Below are 27956 nucleotides of genomic sequence, written 5' to 3'. Positions count from 1 at the left end.
ACTTGAAAAAGAAAAAGAAAACCAAACAACCCAATTCAAAAATAGGCAAAGTACTTGAACAGAAGTTTCTCCAAAGAAGATCTCTGAATGGGCAATAAGCAATGGAAGAGATGTTCTGCATCACTGATCATTAGAGAAATGCAAATCCAACCACAGTATGTTGCCTCGTGCCTGTTAGAATGGCTACCGTCAAAAAACCAGAAAACAAGTGTTGAGAGTATATGGAGAAATGTGAGACCTCGTGCACCGTGGGTGGGAATATGAAAGGCTGCAGCTGCTATGGAAGACAGGAGGGAGGTTCCTCAATAAATTAAAAATACAATTACCACGGGCTCCAGCACTCTCACTTCTGGTATACACGCCCAAAGGACTACGAGCAGGGTCCTGAAGAGATTGGTATATACCCCATGCTGGTACCAGCACTGTGCCCGATAGCCAAAATGCGAGAGCAGCCTGAGCGTCCACCAACAGATGAATCGATAGGCAAAGTGTCATCACTCTAAACAGTGGAATATCATTCAGCCTTTAAAAAGGAAGGCGGTTTGGGGGCACCTGGGTGGCTCAAGTCGGTCGAGCGCCTGACTCTTGATTTCGGCTCAGGTCACAATCTCATGGTTTGTGAGATGGGGCTCCCGCTTCAGGCTCCTCGCTGCCAGCACTGAGCCTGCTTAGGATTCTCTCTCTCTCCCTGTCTCTCCCCTGTTTGTGCTCTCTCTCTCTCTCTCTCAAAGTAAATAAATAAATGAACATTAAAAAAAGTGAAAAGGGGGGCGCCTGGGTGGCTCAGTCGGTTAAGCGGCCGACTTCGGCTCAGGTCATGATCTCGCGGTCCGTGAGTTCGAGCCCCGCATCGGGCTCTGTGCTGACAGCTCGGAGCCTGGAGCCTGTTTCGGATTCTGTGTCTCCCTCTCTCTGACCTTCCCCTGTTCATGCTCTGTCTCTCCCTGTCTCAAAAATAAATAAAATGTTAAAAAAAATTTTTTTTTAAAAGTGAAAAGGAAGGTAGTTTTGACACCTGCTCTGCCATGGACGAACCCCGAAGACATGATGCTAAGTGAAATGAGCCCGTCACAAAAAGACAAATACTACATCAGGGCACTTCTGTGAGGCAGTAAAAGTCAGAGACGGTGGAGTGGTGATGGCCAGGGGCTGGGGGTTGGGGACAGTGGGGAGTTAGTGATTAATGGGGACACAGGGTCAGTGTTGCAAGATGAAAAGAGCCGTGGAGATGGATGGTGGGGAGGGCTGCACCGCAGCGTGGATGTACTTAATATCACTGAACTGAACATTTAAAACTGGTTAAGAGAGTAAATTTTGTGTTATTTTACTACAATTAAAAAAAAAAAATTGAGGGGGAAGGAAAGGCCCCCAACACGGACCATAAGGAATAAATCTTGAACAAGCCAGACGCCACGGTGGGGTCCCTCAACCAGCTCCCCGGCCCCCAACTGTTGCTTCCCTAACTCAGGTGGATTTCCTGGGCTTTGCTCAGATGCCTGGGAAGTGCCTTTTACCCCTGAGTCTGGGACTGTGGTTTTCAGATCTGGTTACATGGTAAGATCGCCTGGGGGGCTGGGGAATAATATGAATGCCCACGCCTGGCCCGGAAATGCAGACTAGATTGGTTTGGGGTGGGGCTGAGGCATCGTTAGCTTTTAGAAATTCAGCGATGATGCTCCTGTGTGGGGAGGACTAAGAACAACTAATTTAGGAGACTCTTATCACCCAAGCCTTTCTAGCATCAGGTCGAGAAGTCCCTGTGTGCCCTCTGCCCAGGCTATTTGATTAGGGTCAACCTGGCCCTATATCTGCCTTCCACAAAGATCCACTGAGGCCTTGATGGGCCCCCACTCTGCACTGTGGGGCTGCCCCAGATGCTGCAGCAATGAGAACCCACCCAGGCCCAGGAACCTAGCCCCTGTAACCCCAGTGAGGCCTCAGGTCTCCCTCAGTGACATGCCCTGAAGCTCCCTACCCACGTGGGCCACCACCCCCAGCTCCTAGTCTGGAGTAATGGATTGTGCTGGGCATGTGTACATGCACTGGGAGGGTCCAGAGATGCTGCTCCTGTTCATACGTCCTCATCCTTTTGCTATCCAAAATTCCATGCTGACCGATGGCAGCAAGGCCCAGCCTCGGGCTAACGGTTTACAGGGAGGGCTGAAAGTCAAAGACCAGCCAGTAACAAAGGGCCTCTTGACTTTCCAGTCCCAATGGGATGCCTGGATGATTCCAGCGAGTCTGTTTTCCTAAAACTCTCTGTCCTTGGGAACAGTGTGAAGATCCCACACACTGCCCCCATCCCGACAACGCCTGTATTCCCCAAGCTAAAGCCATTTATATTATATGTAAGCTCGTTAGCAAAAAAGAAACAGCCAGATTGTCGGTGGCTTTTGTTGGTACTCAGTTACTGTGGCACAGAGGGGCTTTGGCCAACTGCTCACAAAGCCAGGGTCAGAGCTGGTCTCTGTCATTATTTCAGGCTGGTGGCCGGAGTGGGCAAGGTCACAGGAAGTTCCCCTACCTTTGGGGCCGACCTGGGCTTCTAAGAGCAGAACCCCGATTTCTCTGTCCAGGTGGGCTGCACTGTTCCGGGTATTTTGCCATCTAACAACGTCTACCTGGCTTAGAGCAGTTAGCACAGCTGAGACCAAACCAAAGCAATAACAACAGCAAACAAAATTCAAAACTTTGAAAACAGTCCTAGGAACAAAAGGATAAACACCACCACAAGTCACTGGTCTGGAGTCAACACACCGTTTTGGTGACTCCTAGCTAAATAAACCACAGACCCAGGAGGCAGGCTAAGCCCATTGAGAACCATGGCTTTCCATGGTCAGTTTCTTTCTTTCTTTCCTTCCTTCCTTCCTTCCTCTCTCTCTCTTTTCTTTTCTTTTTTTTTTTTTAATATTTATTATTTTGAGAGAGAGAGACAATGCAAGCTGGGGAGGAGCAGAGTGGGGGGGACAGAGGATCTGAAGCAGGCTCCGTGCTGACAGCAGCCAGCCCGATGTGGGGCTCGAACTCACGAACTGTGAGATCATGACCTGATCGAACCTGAGTCAGACACTCAACTGGCCGAGCCACCCAGGTGCCCCTCCAACAGCCAGTTTCTAAGCCTTAGTGCCCTGCGGTGGTTATGTGTGGCAGCGGAAGGAGATGGGAGTGCTAATCTTATGGGGAAGGTTGCAACTTATCTCAAAACTCATTCAGCCGCTACTAAATACATGTATTGCGCATTTGACGTGTCCTCAGCTCACACCTTCCCGAGGACCACAGGAGGGGGGGCACGGACATAAATGGGGACACTGATGCTCTGACAGGCTAAGAAACTATCTCACGGGGCAGCCACAGTCTTGGGACTGAAACCCAGATCTGCTGGCTCTACAACGTGTGTCCCCCACCACCCCCTACCTACCCCGCACCCCCCACCCCCCACCAGAGGTTACTACACATATCATGTGCACCTAAGTCCCCCAAGGCGCTTATAGAAACACACTTCTCGGGCTTCTGAGTCCATAGGTCAGGGGTGGTCTGGGTATCTATTTCTCCAAGGGAGTTCTGGGACTCCAAACTTTGTGATGGAGGCTTACGGGAACCATCACATTTTTCTTTACTGCCCAGTACACAACCACGTATGCAAACATGACTATTGGAAAAAATATCTATCCGGAAAACATGCAAGGCACTCTGACACTCTGTAACATCCTATTTCGTTTTTAAAAAGCTGGTTGCGATCCACCAAATTGATTTCGTGACCCACCAGTGAGAATCGACCCCAGTTTGCCAACACTGCCCTGGATCATTCGGACCCCCAGGGCTGGAGTGTCTCGGCATCTCGTGAACTCAGAAATGGGTGGTTGGTAGCTTCGTCAGGGAGAGTGGAGATGTGGCCACACGCCCCAAGCATAATAGCAAAATGCTTTTTGTTTTCTTCCACATATCACCCCCACGGTGGCTCAAGACACCTCTGTAGGCATTAACCCCATCTTCTAAGAGTGTAAAGCGAGGCTTGTGGGAGGGCGCGGATCATCGGCCCCCAGCTCGAGCTGGGACAGGGGGAGGCAGAGCTGGACCCCGGGCTCCGGGTGCTGACGGTGTGCACTCTTGGGAGACAGAGCGTTTGATTTTCTGGACGGAACGCGGGCGTTTGACTTCCACAAGTAAAACCCTGCCATTGTTACCTACCCATCTCCTGGCCTCGCAACCCCCCTGCTGTTGCGGTGACAGAGGGGCTTCCATATTTAGATTTCAACTCTTAAATATGTAAAGTCGAGCGCGGCTGCCAAGGTTCCGGGCACCTTTTGCTAACAAAATCAAATCCTCTGGCTTTCTCCGGCAGCCAGAGCCGGGCCTGTAATCTACAGCTGCTTAACGGAGCAACTTGCTGGTGAGGGGGGCAACCCGCCATCTGTTTTAATTGTGGATGAACCCCGCACCCCAGGATACTCCGGGCAGGAACGGGAAAATCCGAGATTTGGGTGTGCGCCACATGAGGATTAGCGGCAGATAAATAAAATTCCTTTCTCCCCCCTCCGATGCTGGCCTGCGTTAGCCCCGAGTACTCCTCTGGGGACCTCTGGAGACGAGCAGAGCCAGGGAGATTCAGAAACATCCACTTAAAAAACAAAACAAAACAAAACCACCACAACTTTGTTTTGTTCTAGGGTATGTAAGCGTCCCCAGTCAGGAACAATTAATTTGGATTACGTAAGAGCACCGCTCTTATGATCCCTCTGCGGATCGTGTACCGTGTCCTCGCCACACAGAGAGGATGTGTGACAGATTTTTTGTTGATAATGGGGGTGGATATGATAGCTGTTCTCTGCCCTGATACAGTATTGATGGCAGAACCCAGCATTAGTCAGCACCTATCCACGGAGGGGATGAGTTAATCCACCAACACATGGGGGCTGACCGCGTACTTTGTGCAGAGAACAGTGGGAGATGCCAAAGAAAGATAAAAAAAAAAAAAATGTCCCCGTCTCAGTTGTCCTTTCAGTTGCAACGCGGCTGTGCCTGTCTTGTTCCCTGTCACATCACAGACCTAACACGACGCCTGGCATGCAGTAGGCGCTCAGTAAGTATTTGCTGAACTAATACAGGTGCAAAGACCCTGTGCCGTCAGCGGCATCTCCTCAACTGTGTTTGCTGCAGCGTAAGTTACCGTTATCTGAAAAATCACAACAAAAAAACAAGACAAAACAAAAACAAAAAAGAAAAAAACAAAAAACGGGGGAGGGAAGGGGCTAATGGTGAAATAAGTCAAGGTGGGTGTCTTGTAGACATTACCAGAATCTCTGCTGGGTCAAAGTGCACTGTGAGGCTCCTAGGGGAAGGCAAATCTTTTCTCAAATTTATTTGACAAGAGACCTCCTTTCCTCTGGAGTTTTCAGAGGAACCGTGGTCCTTTGGGAAATGCTGTGTTTTACCCCCTATACCCTGGTGAACCTCATGTTCACCTCCTCTTTGCCCTGTGTGAATCAAGGGCCTAAAGGGGACAGGAGGGCCAGGTTGAGATGATTTTGCCGGGTGGCCGGCTAGGCTCACTGATCCCAGCTAGACGGGCGAGATGCTCAAGGATTATGGAAACTGAGAATGTTTTAGCCCGGGGTTCAGTGTCCTGTCGTCTAAATTTTTCTTCTTTTAAAAAAAAAAAAAAAATTATTTACTTTTGAGAGGGATGGGGGCGGGGGAGGGGCAAACAGAGAGGGGGAGAGACTCCCAAGCAGGCTGTGCGCTGTATCTCACCAACTGTGAGATCGTGAGCTGAGCCGAAATCAAGACCCTTAACCGACTGAGCCACCCAGGCATCCCTGTTGTCTGATTTTATCATGCGCCTACACCCGGCTTCCCCAGATGTCATGAGGACGGAGCCTCGTCTGCACCCCGTTTATCAAGAGACTTGGCTGAGCCCTCAAGGCCCCGGAAGGCCCTGGCGTCTGACTGAACTGTCCTGTTGCACACATTGTGAAAGCTGAGGCGGTTCCCAGAAGGGAAGGTGCTTGCACACGAGGGTCGGGGCCAACGTAAGCTGAGGAAGTGAGCTAGGGCTCACTAGCGCAGGCAGAACTACCTTACCTGAACGAAGCTGAACTCCCTCCAGTTAAGCGAGTTTGCAATGGATGGCAGTGAGGTGACGGCCAGCAGGGACAGTGTGCCGAGGGCCAGCACTCCCAGGGAGAGGTATATCTCCATCCTCCAGACTTCCTCTTCAATCCACAGGTGGCTCTTGTTGGCCAAGACCTAATGGAGATGGAAGAAAAACCGTGAGCACAGTGGCAGAGGTCAGTGGCCTGGGGCGTGGGCGAGCTGGGGTTTTAGGACTAGAGAAACGCCATGCTGGCTAACGTGCCCGCCACACTCAACGTGCGCCTGGTCCTGTTCGAAGTGCTTCTTAGGCATCGGCTCCCCCAATTTACAACGCCACAAGGTAGGGGTCGCTGTGATCCCCATTTTATAGATGAGGGAAAATGAGGCACGAGGATCACGTAACTTTGCCAAGGTGACACACAGGGTAGTGGACGGCGAGGCTGGGATTAGGACCCGGGCAGTCTGGGTCTCGGCTTTCACAAAGCTTCCCGGGGCCCGTGAAGCAGCACAGTCACATGAGCTAACGGCAAGGGGTCCGAGAAGTCAGTAAGACATACAGACCCTTCAAACATGACCATATCACGTGGTTTTCCGGGCCCCAGATCCCCCAAAGGAAGGAAGAGCTCTGCTAGCTTGGAATCCCTTCAGCCAGATGGGTTCATGCCCCTGCTGCCTGGCTCCCCTTCCAGACTGTCTTACCCTCGACCCTTTACCTTCCCGTTCCCCCAAGCTGCCCCGGCCACTGGCTTCCGCTGAGGGCACGCACACAAAGACACGCAGAGACACTAAAGCCCTCAGCGCTTCCTGACTCAAAGCCACCAGCTACCATCTTCCACTCTGTACCCCATTTCCGCCCGAGGAATACGGCTTTGGCTCAACCACTGTGCCAGGCAACAGGGATGGACATCCATCGCCGAGCAGTGAGCACTTATGAAGCGCCTGCTGTGTGCTGTGCCCTGGGCTGCCGGGAGCAAGGGTACCTGCCCTCACGGAGCTCTGGGATCCCCCACGGAGCTCAAAGGGCACACGCATCAGGGAGGCCTGCAGGGCCCAGAGACTTCTCCCCACCAACGCCCCACGTGGAGTGCCCGCATGCCTGCCACGCCATGAGCAGCACACACGAGGAAGCTTCCGTTAAGGTCCTTGCAGCAGAACCGTCATTTTCCATCTAGACCAGGTAGCAGAGTTCCTGGAAGTCAAGGTATTCTCTGAGAAGCACCACGAAATGCCACTGCTTTCGCGCTACAGCTGCAGACCGAGGAACAGTATTTTCTGTCAGGAAATGTGACTCTGCCTCAGCCGGCAGGTCTCTGCTGTGCAAAACAGAATGACTCATACAGGTTTTTGAGACACTATTTCAGCAGGAAAGAAAAAAATAACCCAAGTCCAGTTACCAGAGACAATATTAAAAATGAATCTGGTGAGGGGTGCCTGGGTGGCTCAGTGGATTGAGCGTCCAACTTCAGCTCAGGTCGTGATCTCACGGTTCGTGGGTTCGAGCCCCGCATCGGGCTCTGTGCTGACAGCTCGGAGCCCGGAGCCTGTGTCGGATTCTGTGTCTCCCTCTCTCTCTCTCTCTCTGCCCCACCCCTCCTCGCTCTCTGTCTCTCAAAACTGAATAAACATTAAAAAAAAATAAAATAAAAAAAATCTGGTGAGCTGAGCAAAATGGCTGAAAACCTGATAGGACAAAGTTTAAAGAAACCTAGAAAATGCCATCCTCCCCCTGCCCCCCCCCCCGCCCCCACCGGTGCTTTTCCTGCAGTTGAGAAACACGATCGCCTCTGTTCTATTTTAGGGCAGGCTGGCTCACGCTGGTGTCTTTAAGCCACTAAGGGACCAGGAGTCCGGGGACCCAGGTTCTCATCCTGACCACTAGCTGTATGTGACTGGGCAATCCCGGCTCTGGGTCTCTGTTTCTCTGCTGAGGGCTAGAAGAGGCCACGTCTGAAATCCCACGACTGTGCTTGTGTCCTGAGCACGTGTCAGCATTTGCCGGAAGGGTCTGGCCACTACTACCCTGCAGAGGGCGGAGAGGTCCCCCTGCGTCACGGGCTCTGAGTCTTACTCACACCTTCGCAGTGTTGACAACTGCCACCGAGTAAAGTCATCTCCCTGTAAGTTGTTTGTTCTTCAGATACACCTCATTAGTCATTCCTTTCTGCGTTTCGGTAAAATCAGGCAGTTAATGTCATAAGTCAAAGTCTGGATGATTACACACACATACCACACTTGCTTGCAAAATGTCTTGTGTTTTTCCTCTGATGTTTCCACTCTGCAGTGACTCTGCGAAGCGGAGGGGTGAGGTGGGCAGGGGAGCAATGGATGGCGAGGAACCTGCGTGAGGACCTGTATCCCGGCTGCCTTCTATAGCCTGTGGGATTTTTTTTTTCTTTTAAGTTTTTTAATGTTTATTTATCTGTGAGAGATAGAGCACGAGCAGGGGAGGGGCAGAGACACAGAATCCGGAGCCGGCTCCAGCCTCCGAGCTGTCAGCACAGAGCCCGACGCGGGGCTCCGACTTGCGAACCACGAGATCACGACCTGAGCCGAAGCCAGACGCTTAACCGACTGAGCCACCCAGGCGCCCCCTAGCCTGTGGGATTCTTAACCAACCTCCTGGGCCACTGTGCTGTATCTGGTGGGCTCCCCAGTGACCAGTGTCACACACGACTGCCTGGAATATAGATTCGACAGCTCCTCATTCCCCTGGTAATTCTCCCACGTTTACTGCTAACCCAGTTGGCCACCTTGAGAATGACCAGGGTAGTGCTTGCCAGCAAGGGATGGAATGGCGGCGTTCACACGTGGGGTTTCCTTTCCCTGTGCGTTGAAGGCTAGATCCTGAAGGACCCAGGGGCAGGAGGACCAGTGAGGCTGTGGCTGAAGTCCCTCTCCACGTCCCAAGGGTGGGCGGTGGGTGGGAAGAGGGTGGTGCTGACCACCAGCCAAACTTGGAGAAGGGGGAGGCAGGGTGTGAAAGGCAGCCTTTGGCAGTGGGAGAATGGCTTCGATCTCAAGGCTGGCGTTCCTGCCGATGCTGCCACTAGGGGGCAGTCACGAGACCGTCGACAGTCTCTTCCTGGCTAATCGCACCGCTGTCTCTCACTTTGTTTATTGCAGGGGGAAAAAGGATGATGTTTGTGAAATGAGTAGCCTGTGACTGACGCACAGTAGGTGATTAGTAAAATAAATGGCTGTGCCGTTGCTCTTAATGGCAGCGAGGCAGTTACACTACTTCTTGCCCTACCTACGCTCAATGTGTCCTCCTCCTAAGAGATGCCTGGTATTGGCTTCATAGTGGCACGGACATGCACCGGGAATCTGTATTAGGAACCGTGGACCTCAAGGGGTGGAAGACCCAGTCGTGGAACTGAGTGGGGGCAGAAGACAGACCTGTAAATGAGTGATTACAAAGGAGTGCATGATAATAACCCCAGAGGTGTGGACGAAATACAACAGATTACAAAGGTGGGTATGGGTGAGACAGGCAGGCAGGGGGAGCTTAACAGAGGTTGGGTGTTAAAGGAAGAATAAAAGGGGGGCGCCTGGGTGGCTCAGTCGGTTGGGTGTCCGACTTCAGCTCAGGTCATGATCTCGCAGTCTGTGAGTTCGAGCCCCGCATCGGGCTCTGTGCTGACAGCTCAGAGCCTGGAGCCTGCCTCGGATTCTGTGTCTTCCTCTCTCTCTGTCCCTCCCCTGCTCATGCTCTGTCTCTCTCTCTCTCAAAAATAAATAAAAACATTTAAAAAAAAATAAAGGAAGAATAAAAGGAGCGCCTGGGTGGCTCAGTCGGTTGAGTGTCTGTCTGACTTCGGCTCAGGTCATGATCTCACAGTTTGTGAGTTCCAGCCCCGCATCGGGCTCTGTGCTGACAGCTCGGAGCCTGGAGCCTGCTTCGGATTCTGTGTCTTCCTCGCTCTCTGCCCTTCCCCGGCTCATGCTCTGTCTCTGTCTCTGTCTCTCTCTCTCTGTCTCTCTCTCTCTCAAAAAACAGATAAACATTAAAAAAATAAATAAATAAAGGAATAAAAGTTCGTCAGACTGTCAAGGTGTCCCAGGGTGGGGAGTCTGGGCCAGGAGGAATGAGCTCTGCCCACTCGGAGGACAACATGGGCCCTGAGTGTCACAGGAGCAGCGGGGAGAGAGCACAGCTGTGCTGTGAGGAGTCTATCATTATCCCGAGGACAGTGCAGGACCATTGAGCACTTTTCAGCAGGGACACGGCTAAGATGCAAATTTTAGACTCTCCAACAGCCTGGACTAGGTTTGGGGCGAGGGGAAGAAGAAAACAGTTGTGTGGGTTAAACATTTCCTCTGATCTCGATTTTGATCTTCGATTTTGATCTTGAAACGCACTCCTTGGGAGCCACACAAGCAAACCAGAAAGCGCTACGCAAATATTAATTATTAGGTGATACTACTGTCCACAAACACGGTCTCGGGGGCTTTCTCTACAGCTGGGATGTAGCTCTGCTTCCAAATCTGCAGACTCCAGGGATGGAAGGGACCCCTGCAGAGTCTCCCGTGTCCCGGCTAACGTGCTCCCTTTCTCCAGAGGCCCAGTAGGGCAGCCGAGGTGGTGACCGCCTGCCTGCCTGGAGGCCCCCAGAGGATGGCCCCTGAGGACAGGCTGGAAAGGCCACAGATCAGGCAAGAGCCTGGCAAGAACAGGCAAGAGGCAGAACAGCTTCAGCCCTCAGCCCTCCATCCTAGAGCCCGAAGGCGTGGCTGACCCACAGACTATCCAGCCTCTACTCCCAACAACCCCAGGTTCAGGAGACCCACCACTTCCGGCTGCTCTGTGTCAACCCCTCACCTCCATCTAACCCCCCCCTCCTCCCCGACATACTCTGCCAGCCCTGGCTCTGCCCTCCAGAACTCTGTAGGACAATGTAAGGCCCCTTTGCATGACAGGCCTTCACCGTCTCCAAGTGATCGTGTCCTATGGGAGTGATGGTTGCCTGGCAACCTCCGACGGGGACCTGCAGCCCTACAGGGCTGTGGACCTCGGGAAAATTACCTCGCACGCGCCCCTCTGCGCTCTGGTATTTGCACGGTGGCAAAACTGGGTTAACGTAATATCAAGCGGAGCCTTGGCGGGGCAGAGAATTTAGAGAGTGGCAATCAGAGGGTGGACGGGGGTACAGCGGGCGCAGGGGTTTACCCGGGGCTCTAGGAGGGAGGAGGCATCACCTTCTTCTCCACCCACTGCTTGAAGCACCTGCCACCCTTTGCGGGCAGCCAACACGGTGCCGGTCCCCGAGGAGCCATGCAGAGCGTCCTGCCGAGCAGGCTGGCTCATTTTAGAAGAAAATCTCATCAAAGAGCATCAAAAACATTAGCACTGGGAGGGGCCTCACGACTTCAGGGCCTTGAGGACAAAAGAGGGACTGTGACTTGCTGAAGGTCAAAGTCTTTGTGCTAATGAGTGATGCTGGGGGCCAAGAGTTTAGGACTCTGGCCTTCAGGCCTCCACGCCACCCCATGTCAGCTATGGCAAGGGACCAGACTGTCTTACTCCCTTCTGGGGCCCCAGGGCCTGGTAGAGCCGGTGCTCAGGGAATGAATGAATGACCTGAGTTCTGAAATCATTTGCTCAACTGTGAATTCGGATTTATTTTCCCCACAGGAAGCAGGAAGGGTATGAGCATGGGTCCGCAGAATGGCCGGATCTGAATCCCAGGCTGTGTGACTCTGTCACGCTACATAACCTCTCTGTGCCTCACTTTTCTCATCCATAAAATAAGGGTAGTATATAGCCCCTGCCTTACAGGAATAAGGGTTAAATGAATTCACGGTACGTAAAGTGCTTAGAATGGTACCTGGAACATAGCACGCTCTTCTTAAGGGTTTGTGACTATTGTTTTTTCCCTTTTTCTCATTTCTAGTGGGTGTATTGCTTCTCTGCCTGAAATCTGGGGTTCTTCCTTTCCCTTAGGAAAGCCTAAGCCCACAGGCACAATGATGCCAGGTGTCTGTGGGTGGGGAAGAACCATGGCATCTGAGAAGCTGCCAGCAGGGAAGCAGGGGCCCCCAGAGGAATAAAAGCTGGGATCTGTGGTTCTCTGGAAGCGGCCCAGCCTTGCCTCCAGCTCCTGCTCTGGGGAGGTGGCCGCATGGCAGGGAAGGGCCCGGCCCTGGTAAGATCCCTGCGTCCCAAGCAGCAACAGAAACTTCAGGGGCCACCTGGGCTGAAGGAAAGGTGGATGAAAAGTATCTTCCCGGCACTCGGGCCAAACTCCGTTGAGTGACGAGTGGCCTACGGTGGGAAGGAACCCGTGTCCCTGGCTGGGGGCGGGGGACTGGAGGTCGAATCGAGCAGATGGGGGAAAATAAAGAAAGGCGGTGTTGCTTTACAGACCTGAGCTTGGAACTCAGAACCAGGCCCTGTGAGCTTGTAAACCAGGAGGGAGCAGCAGGGGGCCCTTTTCTGTGGGTATGGGTGCCAGCTGACCCTGCCTGTGTTGCTACCCGGCTTGGCCTGAGGGCCCCTCCATTTCCCGGGAATCCTTCTGGCAAAAAAGCACCACGTGGGTTTCCTAAATGAATGAAATTGAGCACGCCCCTCCCGCCCCCCAAAACACCTTGTTCCTGCAGCCTTCCTCACCTCCGCTGACTGGCAACTGCATCAGTCCAGATGCTCCGGCTAAAACCCCGGAGTCATCCCTGACCACCCCACATACCCTGAAACCGACAGGCTTCCAAACTCTGTGTACTCTGGCTTCAAAATATGCTCTCAGTACTTTCGTGCCCCCGGCTGCTCCCACCCCACTCCAAGCCCCTACGGACTCCCGTCTGGGTTCCCGTGCAGCCTCCCGACGGGTCTCTCGGCACCTGCCTTTGACCCCCTCTATAAGAGTGGTTCTCCGTGCCGCACGGACAACAGGCCGTGAGTGAGACAGGTAAAATGTCAGACAGATCACCTCCCCTACCCAGAACCCCTCGTCGGCTCCCGGTTTCACCCAGAGTCTAAGGCCAAAGCCCTTCCTTGGCCGTCGGGGCCTCCCTGGTCTGGCTTCAACATCTCAGGCCTGGCCCACCCCGCCTGCGCTGGGCTCCCCCAGGTTCCCCAAATGCGCCTGGAAGCTCGCCCACGGGAGGGCCTCTGTTCTCGCTACCCCCCTGGGCCAGCCACCACTGGCCACTCCCTCTCCTTTCGCCTCTGCTCGCCTGTCATCCCCCTCTCGGCAAGGCCTCCCCTGCCCACCTTTAAAGCTGTGCTCTACTCTACTCCCTGCCTGGCTTTTCTCCTCAGCCTCCCCCGCCTGGCGCTGTGGCCACGGGCTTTGGGACTCTCCCCGACCCTTGGCATCGCGCGGCGGGGCCAGAAGCGGCCGAGGGTGGCTGGCGGGCGCCGTACCTGTTTGATGGCGAGGTTGACCACCTCGTAGCGGTTAACGCGGCCCAGGGGCAGGCAGAAGCTGTAGAGAGCGTGCAGGGCGGCGCAGAGGAAGCTGAGGAGGCCCAGCTGCTTGCGGTGCTGCAGCCAGTGGTCCAGCCAGTCGGGGAAGCGGCGGTACTTGGTGCCCCGGCGCAGCTGCAGGGCGGCCGCCAGCACGCCGGGCAGGTACACCAGCGACAGCAGCACGTAGGCCACGCACGGCAGCGTCGTGTTCACCACGGACACGGGGAGCTTGTAGAACTTGCTCTTGCCGTCCCGCACGTAGGGCTGCAGGACGTCGCGGATGAAGTTGTAGACGTAGAAGAAGGTGAAGAGGCCCAGGGCCAGGAGGGCGGGCACCTTCCAGCCCGGGAGGAGGCGCAGGGGCATGGCCTCCACCTCCCGGGCCGAGGCCAGGGACCCCATGTCCACGGGCATGAAGCCCATGGCCCGTACCACCTCCGAGACAGTACGCTTGGCTTCCGGCTGGTCGCTGCACATGGGCACCTGTGGGGAGGCAGGGGCGGGGGGCGGGGGATCAGATCGGGTCACGGGCCCCGGGGGCGGCCGGGGCCTCCGAGAGCGTCTCGGCCAAACTCCTCACTAAGCGGCTGAGGGAACCCAGGCCAGGGAACCACAGAAGGTGTCTCTCACTCCCGGGCCAGGGTCTTTCCTCGGCCCCCTATAGCCTCCCAGCTCCCCTGCTCCAGCACGGCCCCTACGTAAAGAGAGGACCCAGGGCTCACCTGACAGTGAGCATTTCGTCCGGTTCATTGCCATCAGCAACCGCAAGCACCGTACCCCCCCTAGGCAGCCCTCCAGGGGTCCCTGGAACGGGTGCTTTGAGAACGGTGGCCTGCTCTGGGGGTCGCCCAGTACTTGGGCTTTGCATGTGGCCCAGAGCGTGCAGCTGTGGTTGCAGCTGCATCCCTCGGTCCACAGTGTCCCCTTCAATGGTGTCCCTCGGCCCCCTGTGGCCCTCAGCCAACCCACGAGCCAGCCCCAGCCTCGTACCCACGGCTTCCCACCATGAGCTCCCCGTGGGCACATTAGCGTCCTCAGATCTCTGAACACCGTGGCCTTGCTGACACTATTATGGTCGGTCTGGTCCACCAACACTGCCTCGGCCCCTACTATGGGCCAGGCTTTACACAGGCAGCCCTCAAGCCTGTAGGTTAGCATGTCCCCATTTTTCAGATGAGGAAACTAAGGTCCAGGAGCATCATTTCTCACCTCTGTACCTTTGCAGGTTGTCCCCTCAGCCTGGAACGTCCTCCCCGCTCCCTGAACCTGACAACATGAAGCGGGACCGAGCCACAGCTGACCTTGAAGTCTGCCCTAGCCAGCTGCCAGTTCTGTTCCCTGTAGGCCCTGCCACCCAGCCCTCACCTGCTGTCCCTTGCCTATCCACACATGGGAGTCCCATGACGCAGGCTGTAGGTAGGGTGCTCCAGTCGGGGGTAGAGAGACACCTGTGGGCTCTCCCACAGGCTGGCACAGAGCTGGGCAGAGGAGGCATCTGAGCTGGACAAATTGGTAGAGGTTCTCACACTAGAGCCAGACGTCCTTCCTCCAGGAAAATGGAGGTGGCCTCTTGGCATTTAAAACCACCTCATCTTCACAAAAGCCCCTCCTGCCAAGAACTGTATGCAGCTTTGGCCATTTCCTGGAGCCATTTTCCACCTCTAGACAAAACCTACTATTGACAATTCTGAGAAACCGACTCAGTTCTTGGAAGCTCTTGGAATCAAAGAGCTGAAGTTTGGGACTTGCCTGCTTCCTCAGAACCTGGCACATAAATGTGTTACTTTCCTAAGTCCACTCTCAGAGCAAAGTCTCTCCTCTCCTCGACTCCAAGTAGTCAAAAGAAAGCCATCAACCTCTTCCTCTTGGCCCACTGGGAAATCAAGTTGTCACAGAAGAACGAACATGGATTTTAGATCCATATGAACTCGGTTCACACCCAGCTCTCCAGCTGTGGGACTTGGTGTAAGCAAGTTCATTGACATTCATGAGCCTCAGTTTCCCGCTCTGTAAAATGGAACTTTGCAGCGACGGGAGGCGTGCTGAGATAATGCGCGTAAAGAGCCTGGCATACCGAGGGCCCTCAACAAATGTTAGCCACTTATATTTATTGTGATGATGGTAGGTATTCCCCTGGCACCTACCTGCCTGTTCCCATCCCTCGGGCCAGACTGCAGGGTCCAGGCAGAGATGACGTTGAAGGCCTTGACCACCGTGCAGGTGGGGAAGAGGGAAGCCAGGTACTCAGCATTGGACTCGTGGTGCCGAAGGTGCTCCTGCTCTGTGGGGTTGCTCACATCCACGAGGATCTTGCCAGCCAGCTGGTCACTGAGACCGCACAGTGAGGAGTAGTGCTCCCGGAACATGGCCACAAAGATGACATCAGGGGACTCCACTGCATCCGCCTGGAAAGTCACTTGTGCGGCCGAGGGGAACAGCCCGGCCGTGCGTTTGGGGTTGCGGCTTCCCACCACCACGCTGAAGCCGGAGCTCACCAGGCGTGCGGCCAGGGAGCGGGCGAAGTCTCCGCTGCCCAGGATCCCCACCTTGGGGGCCTCACTGGGGACCTCAGCAAGGCTCCCATCACTGTCCAGCAGGTGGCGGCTGATCAGCGGCTTGTCCATCTCTCCTGACATCTTGGTGGCTGGAAAGAAAAACAGAACTTGATCAGCGGAGAGCTCCGATGACCGTCTTTCGTAGCACCTTCCTCTTTCTTGTCCACTGTAACCACATGGTGGTCAAAGAATCCCCAACAGCCCTTCAGGAGTGTTAACATGTGCCAGCACAGGGGGACAAGCTGGGTGAGACCTAGCGCCTTCCCAGGGAGGGCCCAAACTCAGGAAGAAAGGGGAGGACCTCTGCCTTCCACCCTTTGGCCTTCGTCCTGAACTGTTTCCTTGGGACAAATCTGCAAGTGTGCTGCGAGAGAAGCGTATAGAATTTCCATGAGGGGTGCCACACAGTGCCATCCTTCTTTTCAAAGGAGGATGTGACGATTACCGCCCAGAAGGGACCCCCATCTCACCACCGCTGGGTGTTCTCTGATTACCAGGAAGGGCGACGTGTTCTTGTGCCTGTTTACATTTTGCGTTCTGGGAAGGCGCCTCTGTGCTCTTCCTTGAGTAGAGGATGAGCAGCTTGAAGGCAGGGGGACCTCATCTTATTTGACTTTGGGTCTCCCCATTGGTCACACGGCCTAGTTCAGAGATGGTGCTCAATGTTTGCTGAATGAATGAGTGAACACTGAAATCCTTCTCTCAGGGGGTAGAACTGGAGTGAGACATGACAGTGAGTGGGGCCCTGAGATCTCCTTTACTGAGCCTGACATATGAGAGAACATGGGGGAAAACCCGGACTTGGGCCAGAAGCTTCTAGTAAACTTGGGTAAGGGAACATTCTGCTGTCGTTGTCACCAACTTCTTTTTTTTTTACGTTTATTTATTGTGAGAGAAAGCATGAGTGTGCGAGCAGGGGAGGGGCAGAGAGAGAGACAGGAGAGAGAATTCCAAGCGGGCTCCGTGGTGTCGGCGTGGAGCCCAATGCGGGGCTCGATCCCAAGAACCGTGAGATCGTGACCCGAGCCAAAATTAAGAGTCGGATGCTTAACTGACTGGGCCACCTCGCTTCCCCTGTCACTGACTTCTAACTGAAATTTGCAATTTCCCTCAAGTATGAATGTTCGTAGCAAAACACAATAGTATTAGCAGGACCTGTGAGGTTGTCACCAGTACTGGCCGGTGTCATATCCCAAGTTTAATTGTGAAAGAGTTCTTCAAATACTATTTAAGCTTTTCACTAACTTAAAATCATAGTACCTATGAGCTCCTAAACATATAAAGCAAATATTAACAGATGTGAAGGGAGAAATAGACGGCAATACAATAACGATAGGGGACTGCGCTATCCCGCTTTCAACAATGGATGCAGACAGAAAATCAGTACAGAAACTGGACTTGAACTATACTTCAGACCAAATAAGCCCAACAGACACACACAGAGCGTCCCATCCAACAGCAACAGAATACAAGTTTTCTTCACGTATCCACAGAATATCCTCCAGGATGGATCATATGTTAAGTCATAAAACAAGTCCTACAAATTTAAGAAGATTTAAATCATATAAAGCATCTTTTCTGTATTTTTTTAATGTTTACTTATTTTTGAGAGAGAGAGAGAGCGGGGAGGGGCAGAGAGAGAGAGAGAGAGAGAGAGACACGGAATCCCAAGCAGGCTCCAGGCTCCGAGCTGTCAGCACAGAGCTGGACGCGGGGCTCGAACCTGTGAACCGTGAGATCGTGACCTGAGCCGAAGGCGGACGCTCAACCGACAGAGCCACCCGGGCGCCCCTGTTTCTTTTCTGCCCACAATGGCATGTAACTGGAAAACTGGAAGGTTCACAAATAAGTGAAAACGAAGCAATGCACTCCTGAACAACTGATGAGAAGAAATCAAAAGGGAAATCCAAAAAAATCTTGAAACAGATTAAAATGGAAGCTCAGCACACCCAACTTATGGGATGCAGCGAAAGCAGCTCTAAGAGGGATGTTTGTAGCTTGATGCCACCTTATGAAAAAAGAAAGTTCTCAAACAACCTACCTTTACACCTCAAGGAACTGAAAAAAGAGTAAGAAAGTCCAAAGTTCTAGCAGGGAGAAGTAAATAATAAAATTCAGAGTAGAAACAAATAAAATAGAGGCTAGAAAAAGAATAGAAAAGATCAACAAAACTAAGACCTGGGTTTTTTTTTTTTTTTCAAAAGACAAACAAAATTGACCAAATTTTAGCTACATTAAGAAAAAATAAGAGGGGCGCCTGGGTGGCTCAGTCAGGTGAGTGTCCGACTTCGGTTCAGGTCATGGGTGATCTTGAGGTTCCCGAGTTCGAGCCCCGTGTCAGGCTCTATGCTGACGGCTCAGAGCCTGGAGCCTGCTTCGGATCCTGTGTCTCCTTCTCTCTCTGCCCCTCTCCCACTTGCACTCTGTCTCTCTCTCAAAAAATAAAAATAAAGAAAAAGAAAAAAAAAGAAAAAAGAAGACTCCAAATAAAAAAATGAAAGGTATATTGCAACTGATAACACAGAAATACCAAAGATCATAAGAGACCATATTATGAACAATTATATGACAACAAATCAGACAACCCAAAGGAAATGAATACATTCCTAAAAACTTACAATTCACCAAGACTGAATCATGAAGCAATAGAAAGTCTGAACAAGCCAATAATGAGTAAGGTGACTGAATCAGTGAAAAAACAAAACAAAACAAAACAAAAAAATCACCCAATAAAGAAAAGCCCAGGACTGGCTGGCTTCCCTGGTGAATTCCACCAAGCATTTCAAGATTTAATGCTTACCCTTCTCCAACTATTCTAGGTTCATTTTATGAGGCTTGTGTTACCCTGGTACCAAAGCCAGGTAAGCACACTATAAGAAAAGAAAATTACAGGCTGATATCCTTGATGAACACAGACGAAAAAATCCTCGACAGACTACTACCCAACTAAATTTAACAGCACATTAAGATGATCCTATACTTGGGACGCCTGGGTGGCTCTGTCGGTTAAGCGTCTGACTTCGGCTCAGGTCATGATCTCGCGATCTGTGAGTTCGAGCCCCGCGTCGGGCTCTGTGCTGACGGCTCAGAGCCTGGAGCCTGTTTCAAATTCTGTGTCTCCCTCTCTCTCTGACCCTCCCCTGTTCATGCTCTGTCTCTCTCTGTCTCAAAAATAAATAAACATTAAAAAAAAAAAAAAGATGATCCTATAGCACCATCAAATGAGATTCATTCCTGGGATGCAAAGATGGTTCAACATGCACAAACCAATAAATAAAATGTGATACCCATAAACAGAATGAAGGATAAAAACCATGTGGTCATATCAATAGATGCGAAAAAAAGCATTTGACAAAAGTAAACATCCTTTTATGATAAAAACTCTCAAAAATATTGGTATTGAAGGAGTATTCCTCCACATAATAAAAATTATATATGACAACCCCATACCCAACATCATACTCAATAGTGAGAAGCTGAAGGCTTTTCCTCTAAGATCAGGAATAGGAAGGATGCCCCTCTTGCCACTTCTATTTAACATAGTACGAGATATCTTACCCAGAGAAGTTAGGCAAGAAAAAGACAGAAAAGGCATCCATATTGGAAAGGAAGAAGTAAGATTTGTCTCTGTTTGCAGATCACATGATCCTACGTATAGAAAACTCTAAAGACTCCATAAAAAAAATCTTGTTAAAACTAAGAAACTAATTCTGTAAAGCTGCTGGATACAAAATCAACTTACAAAAATCAGTTGTGTTTCTTTTATTAGTTTATTTATTTTGAGAGGGAGACAAGTGGGGAGGGCCAGAGAGAGAGGGAGAGAGAATCCCAAGCAGACTCCATGCTGTCAGCACAAAGCTGGAAGCACAGCTCGATCTCACCAATGGTGAGATCATGACCTGGGCTGAAATTGAGTCAGGCACTTAACCGACTGAGCCACCAGGCACCCAAGTTATGTTTCTAAGTGCTAACAATGAGCTAGCTGAAAAAGAAATTAGGGAAACAATTCCATTTACAATACCATCGAAAAGAATAAAATACTTAGGAATAAATTTTATCAAAAGGTGAAAGATCTGTATATAGAAAACTCTGAAACAAGGACAAAAGAAATTCAAGACACAAATAAACAGAAAGATAGCCTATGTTCATGGATTGAAAGAATTAATGTTGTTAAAATGTCCATAGTACCCAAAGTGATCCATAGACTTAAAGCAATCACTATCAAAATTCCAATGGCATTTTTCACAGATATATGAAAAACAATCCTAAGATTTGTATGGAACTGCCGAAGACCCCAATAGCTAAAGCAACCTTGAGCAAGAAGGACAAAGCTGGAGGCATCACACTTCCTGACTTCAAATTACATTACAAAGCTATAGCAATCAAAACAGTGTAATACTGGCATAAAAAGACACATAGATCAATGGAATGAAATAGAGTCCAGAAATAAACCCATGCATATAAGGTCAACTAATCTTCAACTGAGGTGCCAAGAATACTCAATGGGGAAAGGACAGTCTCTTCAATAAATGGTGCTAGGAAAACTGGATATACGCATGCAAAAGAATGAAACTAGACCCTTACCTCACACCATACACAGAAACCAACCTAAAATGGATTAAGGACTTACTCAAAAAGGATGTAAAACCTGAACTGTATAACTTCTAGAAGGAAACATGGGAAAAGGCTCCTTGACATATGTCTTGGCAATGATTTTATTTTGTTTGGGTTTTTGACTTAATACCAAAGGCACAGGCAACAAAAGACAAATAAATGGGATGACATCAAACTAAAAAGCCTTTGCACAGCAAAGGAAACAAAATGAAAAGGCAACAAATGGAATAGGATAAAATATTTCTAAACCATCTATCCAACATAGGATTAATTTCCAAAATATGTAAGAACTCATATGACTCAGTAGTAAACAAAACAGGGGCTCCTGGGTGCCCCAGTTGGTTAAGCATCTGACTTCGGCTCAGGTCATGACCTCACGGTTCGAGCCCCCATTGGGCTCTGTGCTGACTGCTTAGAGCCTGAAGCCTGCTTGGGATTCTGTGTCTCCCCCTCTCACCCCTCCTCTGCTTGCACTCTCTCTCTCTTTCTCAAAAATAATCATTTAAAAAAAATAGTAAACAAAACAAGACAACCTCCCCCGACAAATAATTCTATTAAAAAATGGGCAAAGAACCCGAATAGACATTTTTCTAAAGATGGCATACAGATGGCTGACTATAGGAAAAGATGTTCAACATCACTAATCATCAGGGAATGTAAATCTAAACCACAATGACATATCTCCTCAAACCTGTTACAATGACTCTTATCAAAAAGTCAAAAGATAGGGGCGCCTGGGTGGCGCAGTCGGTTAAGCGTCCGACTTCAGCCAGGTCACGATCTCGCGGTCCGTGAGTTCGAGCCCCGCGTCGGGCTCTGGGCTGATGGCTCAGAGCCTGGAGCCTGTTTCTGATTCTGTGTCTCCCTCTCTCTCTGCCCCTCCCCCATTCATGCTCTGTCTCTCTCTGTCCCAAAAATAAATAAACGTTGAAAAAAAAAGTCAAAAGATAATCAATGTTTATGAGGATGTACAGAGAAGGGAACCCTTGTGCACTGTTGGTGGGAACGTAAATTGGTGCAGCTATTATAGAAAACAGCATAGAGGCTCCTCAAGATATTAGAAATAGAAATGCCATATGATCCAGCAATCCATCTTCTGGGTATTTATCCAAAGGAAACAGAATCACTATCTCAAAGAGATATCTGCACCCCATGTTTATGGCATCACTATTAACAGTAGACAAGATACGGAAACAACCTAAGAGTCCACTGATGATGAATGGATAAAGGAAATATGGTATAGATACGCAATGGAATATTATTCAACCTCAACAAAGAAGGAAACCCTGACATTTGTGTCAACATGGATGAGCCTGGAGGGCATTAACGCTACCTGAAGTAAGTCAACACAGAAGGACAAATGCTGCAAGATCTCATTTATATGTAGAATCCAAAAAACCCAAACTTAGCAGCAGAAAGTAGAATGGTCACCAGAGGCTGGGAGGTGGGGAAGTGGGGAGTTGTGGGTCAAACGGCATTCATTCTCAGTTATAAAATGAACAAATTTGAGGGATCTAATGTCTAACATGGTGACTAACGTATAGTCGTATAACCGTATATATGCATATACTGTATATGGTCACATACCATAGTCATATAACTGTATATACGTATATACCATATATATGCAGTATATACTTGAAATTTGCTGAGGGGGCCCTCCAGTGTTCCCAATGCACAGAAAAAAACGGTAATTATATAAAGTGGTGGCTATGTTAATGACCTTGACTGTGGTAATCACGTCAGCATCTATGGATAGCAAAACATCACATTGTACACCTTGAATATATACAGTTTTGTCCATCATACCTCAATAGGGGTGGGAGAAAAAAATAGCATTATAATATCAGACCTGCCACCAGAAGCTGTTATTTAGTGTACTCATAAAGAAGCATGCATAGTACTTTTGCACATTTAAACACATATTTTGGGAGCTGGGTTTCACTATAATTGGTCTCCTTTGTAACCCTATGTTATTTTGTGTATGTAAGAGCATGATTCTAAGCAGAAGTTCGGAGGCTTTGCCGGCCTGTGGTTCCATGCGAATCCTCGGGCCAAGGGCTAAGAGCTACTGCCAAACCAGTGGAGCAATGGGGGATGGCTTTTAACCCCGTCTTCCCATTTTCCACAGCAGTGTCCTGGGTGAGGCATGTGTGTGTGTGTATGGTGGGTTCAAGGTCTCATGCAAGGGGGAGGCAGGGGGACCAGGGGGCTGCGCCTCGGCTCTACCGTGGACTAGCTGTGTGTCCTCGGACAAGCCCTTGTGCCTCTCTGGGCCCCAGCTTCGACCTTTGTAAATGCAGGTCACCCTCTCTGCTCTGAGATGGCAGATAATGCAATCTTAAAAGGCTTTGAAAACTGTGACCAGGACACTTGATAAGGTGGCAGCAGCAACTCCTATTTACGGGGTACCTACCACGTGCCGGACACTTCTCTAAGGCTTTCCACAGTGACAGTCACCTAGGCCTCACAGAACCCCAGGAAGTAGGTGCGGTTAGAATTCCCAACTGGAAGAGGAGGGAACTGAGGCTCAGAGAGGTCGAGGAACGTGCTCCAGGCGGCACAGAGGGTAACGGGGAAAGTAGAAGGGAGCACAGGTCTGTCGGCCTCTGCAGCTAAGATTCCCCAAGAGTCTTACAGCCCAGACAGAGGGCCCGCCCAGAGCTACCCCAGTGAGCGGCAGAGCTGGGACCCCGTGGCTGAGAAGAGGGGGTGGGGTCGAAGGGGACCTGCGTGCGTTGCAGCCAGGACCCCGCCCCTCCTTCAGCTCACGTGGGACTCATTTGCACACTCTGATGGGCGCGGTCCCTCCCCGGCAAAATCGGAGAGAGTTTTCTGCCTGGTTCTAGGAGCAAGGATATTTTTCCAAACAGCGATGTGCTACCCTTTGTAGATGCAAGTGGGGCTCCTGATGCTCCCCGGAGCGCAGGCCCGGAGTTGCACGTCTGCTGAAGGCCACCTTCGGCACCCAACCCTGCCTGGTTCTGATTCTGTCACTCGCTACCCGTGGCCTTGGGCCTGTGAGTGCCTCAGTCTCTCCAGCTGCACAAGGGAGAGAATCACAGCACCTGCCTTAAGGGGAGGTTGTGGGAATAAGTAAGTCAATATACGTAAGGCACTTAGAACAGCTGGCACTCGGTGGGTGTCGGTCAGGAGTCGTAAGCAAATACCGGTGCCGGCACTGCACCAGCAGCAGGGGCGAGGCAAAGGAAGGATTGAGAAGATCCTGCCAACACCTCTGCGGCCCTGGGCAAGGGGGGAGAATCGGGACAGCCCGGAGGCCTCAGGCTCCAGGGCCAGCATGGGGGAGGTGAATGTAAGCCGCTCCACGGGGACACCTGTGTTCCCTGTGTCAGTCAGATACACGGGGACCTTCCCCAGGCACTGCACCAGCCACCTAGGGACACCAGCCCTGGGCGAGGGGGCTGGGGGTTGGCCCTTATGGGGAGGGGGTGGGTAACCATCCTGAAGCCTCCAGATCATCTGCTAGCAATTTGGAGGGTCCCAGGTAGGTCCTTCCCGGACAGAAGAGTCCCCTTTGCTCTCCGCCCCCCCCCCCCAATCGCTGGAGTAACTACCAGGTGCTGAACACCCTTCAGAGAAGAAACGATGAGAAAGACTCATCAGACTGAGCGGTCCCCGCTCTCAGACTGTTTACAATCGTGTGCGTGTGCATGTGTGCGGTAGGGGACACATGAGATGTGTCCACGCCTGCCTGGACACAGAGGACCAGCGGATGGAGCCCGGGAACAGACACCACTTCCAGATGGAAGCCAGGGAGGGCATCTGCTGGCCCCCGAGGAGCCCCACATGGTTTCTACGGCCTCGCGGCACACGGAACCAACCCAAACGGGGGAGAATCGGCGACACCTAGTCTTTGAATCCTGTCCACACTGAACCCCAGATTTAGCATCCTCAGGTGGGGAGGGCGTATTTGGGGCTGGTGCTCGAGGCTCACGGCCCAGAACCTGACTTGGTATTTGCTTCCTTTCCGGGAGGCCAGCAGCAGCAGGAGGGAAGCCCAGGCAGGGGGACTCGGGGTGGTCCCAGATGTGTCCGGAACTGGCCGTGGGACATCGGAGCGTCACGGAGCCTCTCAGGTTGGCTTCTCTAACCGAGCTGCCGCGCCCAACCCTGCAGCCTACATCCCGGCCTATTAAAGGCCTCAGACTTCATGTCCTAAGGGGCCTGCTTTCAGTCATAGGCCAAATAGAAACCAAACACGGCACCCCTGAGTGCTTCTTGCCACCGAGATTCAGTCCCCGGGACAGGAAAATGTGGGGTTGTCACCCCGCCTTGTGAAGCCTCTCATCCCGGGACAGCTCCTTCCTCTACAGTTCTGATGGTGCTGGGGTCACATCAGAACTGTATGTTTATTTGTTTATTTTTGAGAGAGAGGGAGGGGCAGAGAGAGGGGGAGAGCTGCTGACAGCACAGACCCCCGACGCAGGACTTGAACGCCCGAACCCCTGAGGTCGTGACCTGAGGCGAAGTCAAACCCTTAACTGACTGAGCCACCCAGGTGCCCCTCGGAGTCAGCTTTTCTGGCCGATGCGTGTGCTCGCGTGTGCGTGTGTGCACGTGGGCTTGTGTATGGACTGTTCTGTGAGGTGCTTCGTGGGCTGTGGTCGCCTCTCGGCACTCTGCCCTCCCGGTGCCCAGCACAAAGTCTGCTGCAGGCGTGAAGGCCGGCCAAGGTAGGTCAGGTGGCAGCAGGCCTAGAGGCCCCAGGGGTCCAGCGCAGCCCCTGCTGCCTGTCCATGTGGCCCAAAGGTAAGAGAGTGAGTGACTAATCCTGGCTGGGTCCTGGCTCCTGGGTTGTTCTATTTACAGATCTGGAGGAGGGAGGAGGGAGGAGGGAGGAGGGAGGGGATCAAATTACAGCTGGAGTGGGGGTGGCAGGCTGGGGCCCCCCAGGTGGCACACAGGCCCGCCCACCTGCCCCCCCAGCCCCACCCCCGGACCGAGCTGCGGACAAAACACAAAAGGGCACTGAGGCTCAGCTGTGCGGGAACTGGCACAAACCACGGGTCCCAAACACTCTGGGTGTTTGCCCAGGCTTGCCTGGTTCCTCCCACTTCCCGGCAAGGTCATGACTGGGCTGTATTTGTGGCTGGGAGCCATGCGGGCTCCCCTGCCCCCTCCTGCCCACTGTCAGGCAGGTCACTAATGGTAGCCAGTCATGACGCGGGCAGCCAGCCCTACAGCTTTTTCTGGGTGGCCAGCAACCAACCTTTCAGGCTCAAGTGGCTAGGGCAGTCCACGGCCACAAAGGGGTCAGGGTGGCGTCAGATGTGGTGGGGGGTGGGGAGGCTGGCTGAGGCACCCTTGCAGCTGGATGGAGGCGGGGTGCCTTCCACCCCTTCCTGTGCAGAGGTGGGCTTGAGCTAACATTTCTGGCCTTGGCTGGCCCTGGGCACGAGAGAGGGCTATGGCACAGCTCTCACCCTCAAGCGGCCCACAGTTATCTTCAAACTTGGTTTAAATTTTATCTGGTCGGTAAAATTAAATTTGGGACGCATTCCTATCACCGCTTTTTACTTATAAGTTAAATACATTTAAAATGTTATCATTTGTGCTGACAAATCGTCATGAGGAACACAAAAAGATGCTGAACGTCATTAGCTCCCAGGGAAACACAAATTAAAACCCTTTGGGGCGCCTGGGTGGCTCAGTCGGTTAAGCACCCGACTTCGGCTCAGGTCATGATCTTGCGGTTCGAGCCCCGCGTCGGGCTCTGTGCTGACAGCTCAGAGCCTGGAACCTGCTTCAGATTCTGTGTCTCCCTCTCTTTCTGCCCCTCCCCTGCTTGCGCTCTTGATCTCTCAAAAATAAACAAACATTAAAAAACAAACAAACAAAAAAACCACGAGACGCCACCATACACCCACCCAGACGGCTTAGTCAAAAAACAAGACGGAGAGAGTAAGCGTTGGTGAGGATCTCGAAGTTCTAGAAACCACCTCCAGTGTTGACATAATAAGAATATAAAATGTGGATGCGATTCCACTCCTAGGTGTATACCCGGGAGAAGTGAAAACCCACAAAAATGTGTATGCCAAGATTCCTGGTACTCACAATACCCCAAATGATGAAACAACCCAACGTCCATCAACTGGTGGCAGGATAAATAAAACGTACTCTATCCACACGATGGAGTATTATTCAGCAACAAAAAGCAGTAAAGTCCTGATACAGGCTACAACACGTTGGATCTTGGAAACGCTATGTTAAATGAAAGAAGCCAGTCACAAAAAGGCCGCTCATATGACTCTCCACTTATGTGAAATGTCTAGACTGGGCAAGTCCATAAAGACAGAAAGTGGATTAATGGTTGCCAGGAAAAGGGCTGGGGTGGGGGGTGGGAGAAATGTTAAGTGACTGCTCATTGGTACAGGGTTTCTTTTTCAAGTGATAAAACTATTCTATTTTTTTTTTTAACATTTATTCATTTTTGAGAGACAGAGACACAGCGTGAGGTGGGAGGGGCAGAGAGAGAGGGAGACACAGAATTCGGAGCAGGCTCCAGGCTCTGAGTCGTCAGCACAGAGCCCCACGCAGGGCTTGGAACTCACAAACCGCGAGATCATGACGTGAGCCGAAGTCGGACGCTTAACCGACTGAGCCACACAGGTGCCCTGAAACTATTTTCTTAAAATTTATTTATTCATACTTGAGAAAGAGAGAGAGAGAATCCCAGGCAGGCTTTGCATGGTCAGCGTGGAGCCAATGCGGAGCTCGAACTCAACGAATCAGGAGATCATGATCTGAGCTGAAATCAAGAGCAGATTAACCAACTGAGCCACCCGGGCGCCCCAGTGATGCAACTATTCTAAAATGGATGGTGGCGAAAGTTATACAGCTCTGAGAATATATCAAAAACCACTGGGTTGTATACTTTAAATGGGTGAGTTGTATGGTATGTGAATTGTAGCTCAATTATGTCGTTATAAAAAAAAAAGAGAGAGAGAAATTGAGGGGCACCTGGGTGGCTTGGTCGGTTGAGCGTCTGACTCTTGGTTTCAACTCAGGCCACAATCTCGAGGTTTGTGGGTTCGAGCCCCACCCCGGGCTCTGCACTGACAGTGTGGTTCCTGCTTGGGATTCTGTCTCCCTCTCTCTCAAAATAACTAACTTCAAAATACATACACAAAAAAAAGAAGTGGAGATAGCACAGCCTGTTACTGAGGTGCGTGAACCAAGAGTACACTTGCCTTGGGTGAGAGTCCAAGGGCTTCTCATGAACTCAATGCGTGGATTCTGTGACATTGGCATCGGCGGCTCTA

At 51.6% G+C, this 27956-nt stretch overlaps 1 protein-coding gene across 2 annotated transcripts in view; it reads right to left on the bottom strand.

The window, feature by feature from the left end:
- Nucleotides 1-27956, bottom strand: part of STEAP3 (STEAP3 metalloreductase) — a 44589-nt gene that overhangs the window by 3100 nt on the left and 13533 nt on the right. For both annotated transcript variants that reach the window (XM_047085626.1, XM_047085625.1), the window contains exons 2-4: nt 15646-16145; nt 13457-13984; nt 6082-6246 (exon numbers count right to left, since the gene is read on the bottom strand). In XM_047085626.1, the coding sequence (XP_046941582.1) occupies nt 6082-6246; nt 13457-13984; nt 15646-16137 (1185 nt within the window). In that variant the 5' untranslated portion in view covers nt 16138-16145. The remainder of the gene's footprint in view (nt 1-6081; nt 6247-13456; nt 13985-15645; nt 16146-27956) is intronic.

Source organism: Lynx rufus, unplaced genomic scaffold (assembly GCF_022079265.1).
Source record: "Lynx rufus isolate CCGP_SWC_20201006 ecotype Redwood Valley unplaced genomic scaffold, mLynRuf1.p SCAF_2, whole genome shotgun sequence".
NCBI lineage: Eukaryota > Metazoa > Chordata > Mammalia > Carnivora > Felidae > Lynx > Lynx rufus.
Note: the sequence above shows the minus strand (reverse complement) of the source record. Positions and strands in the feature narration are given on the sequence as shown.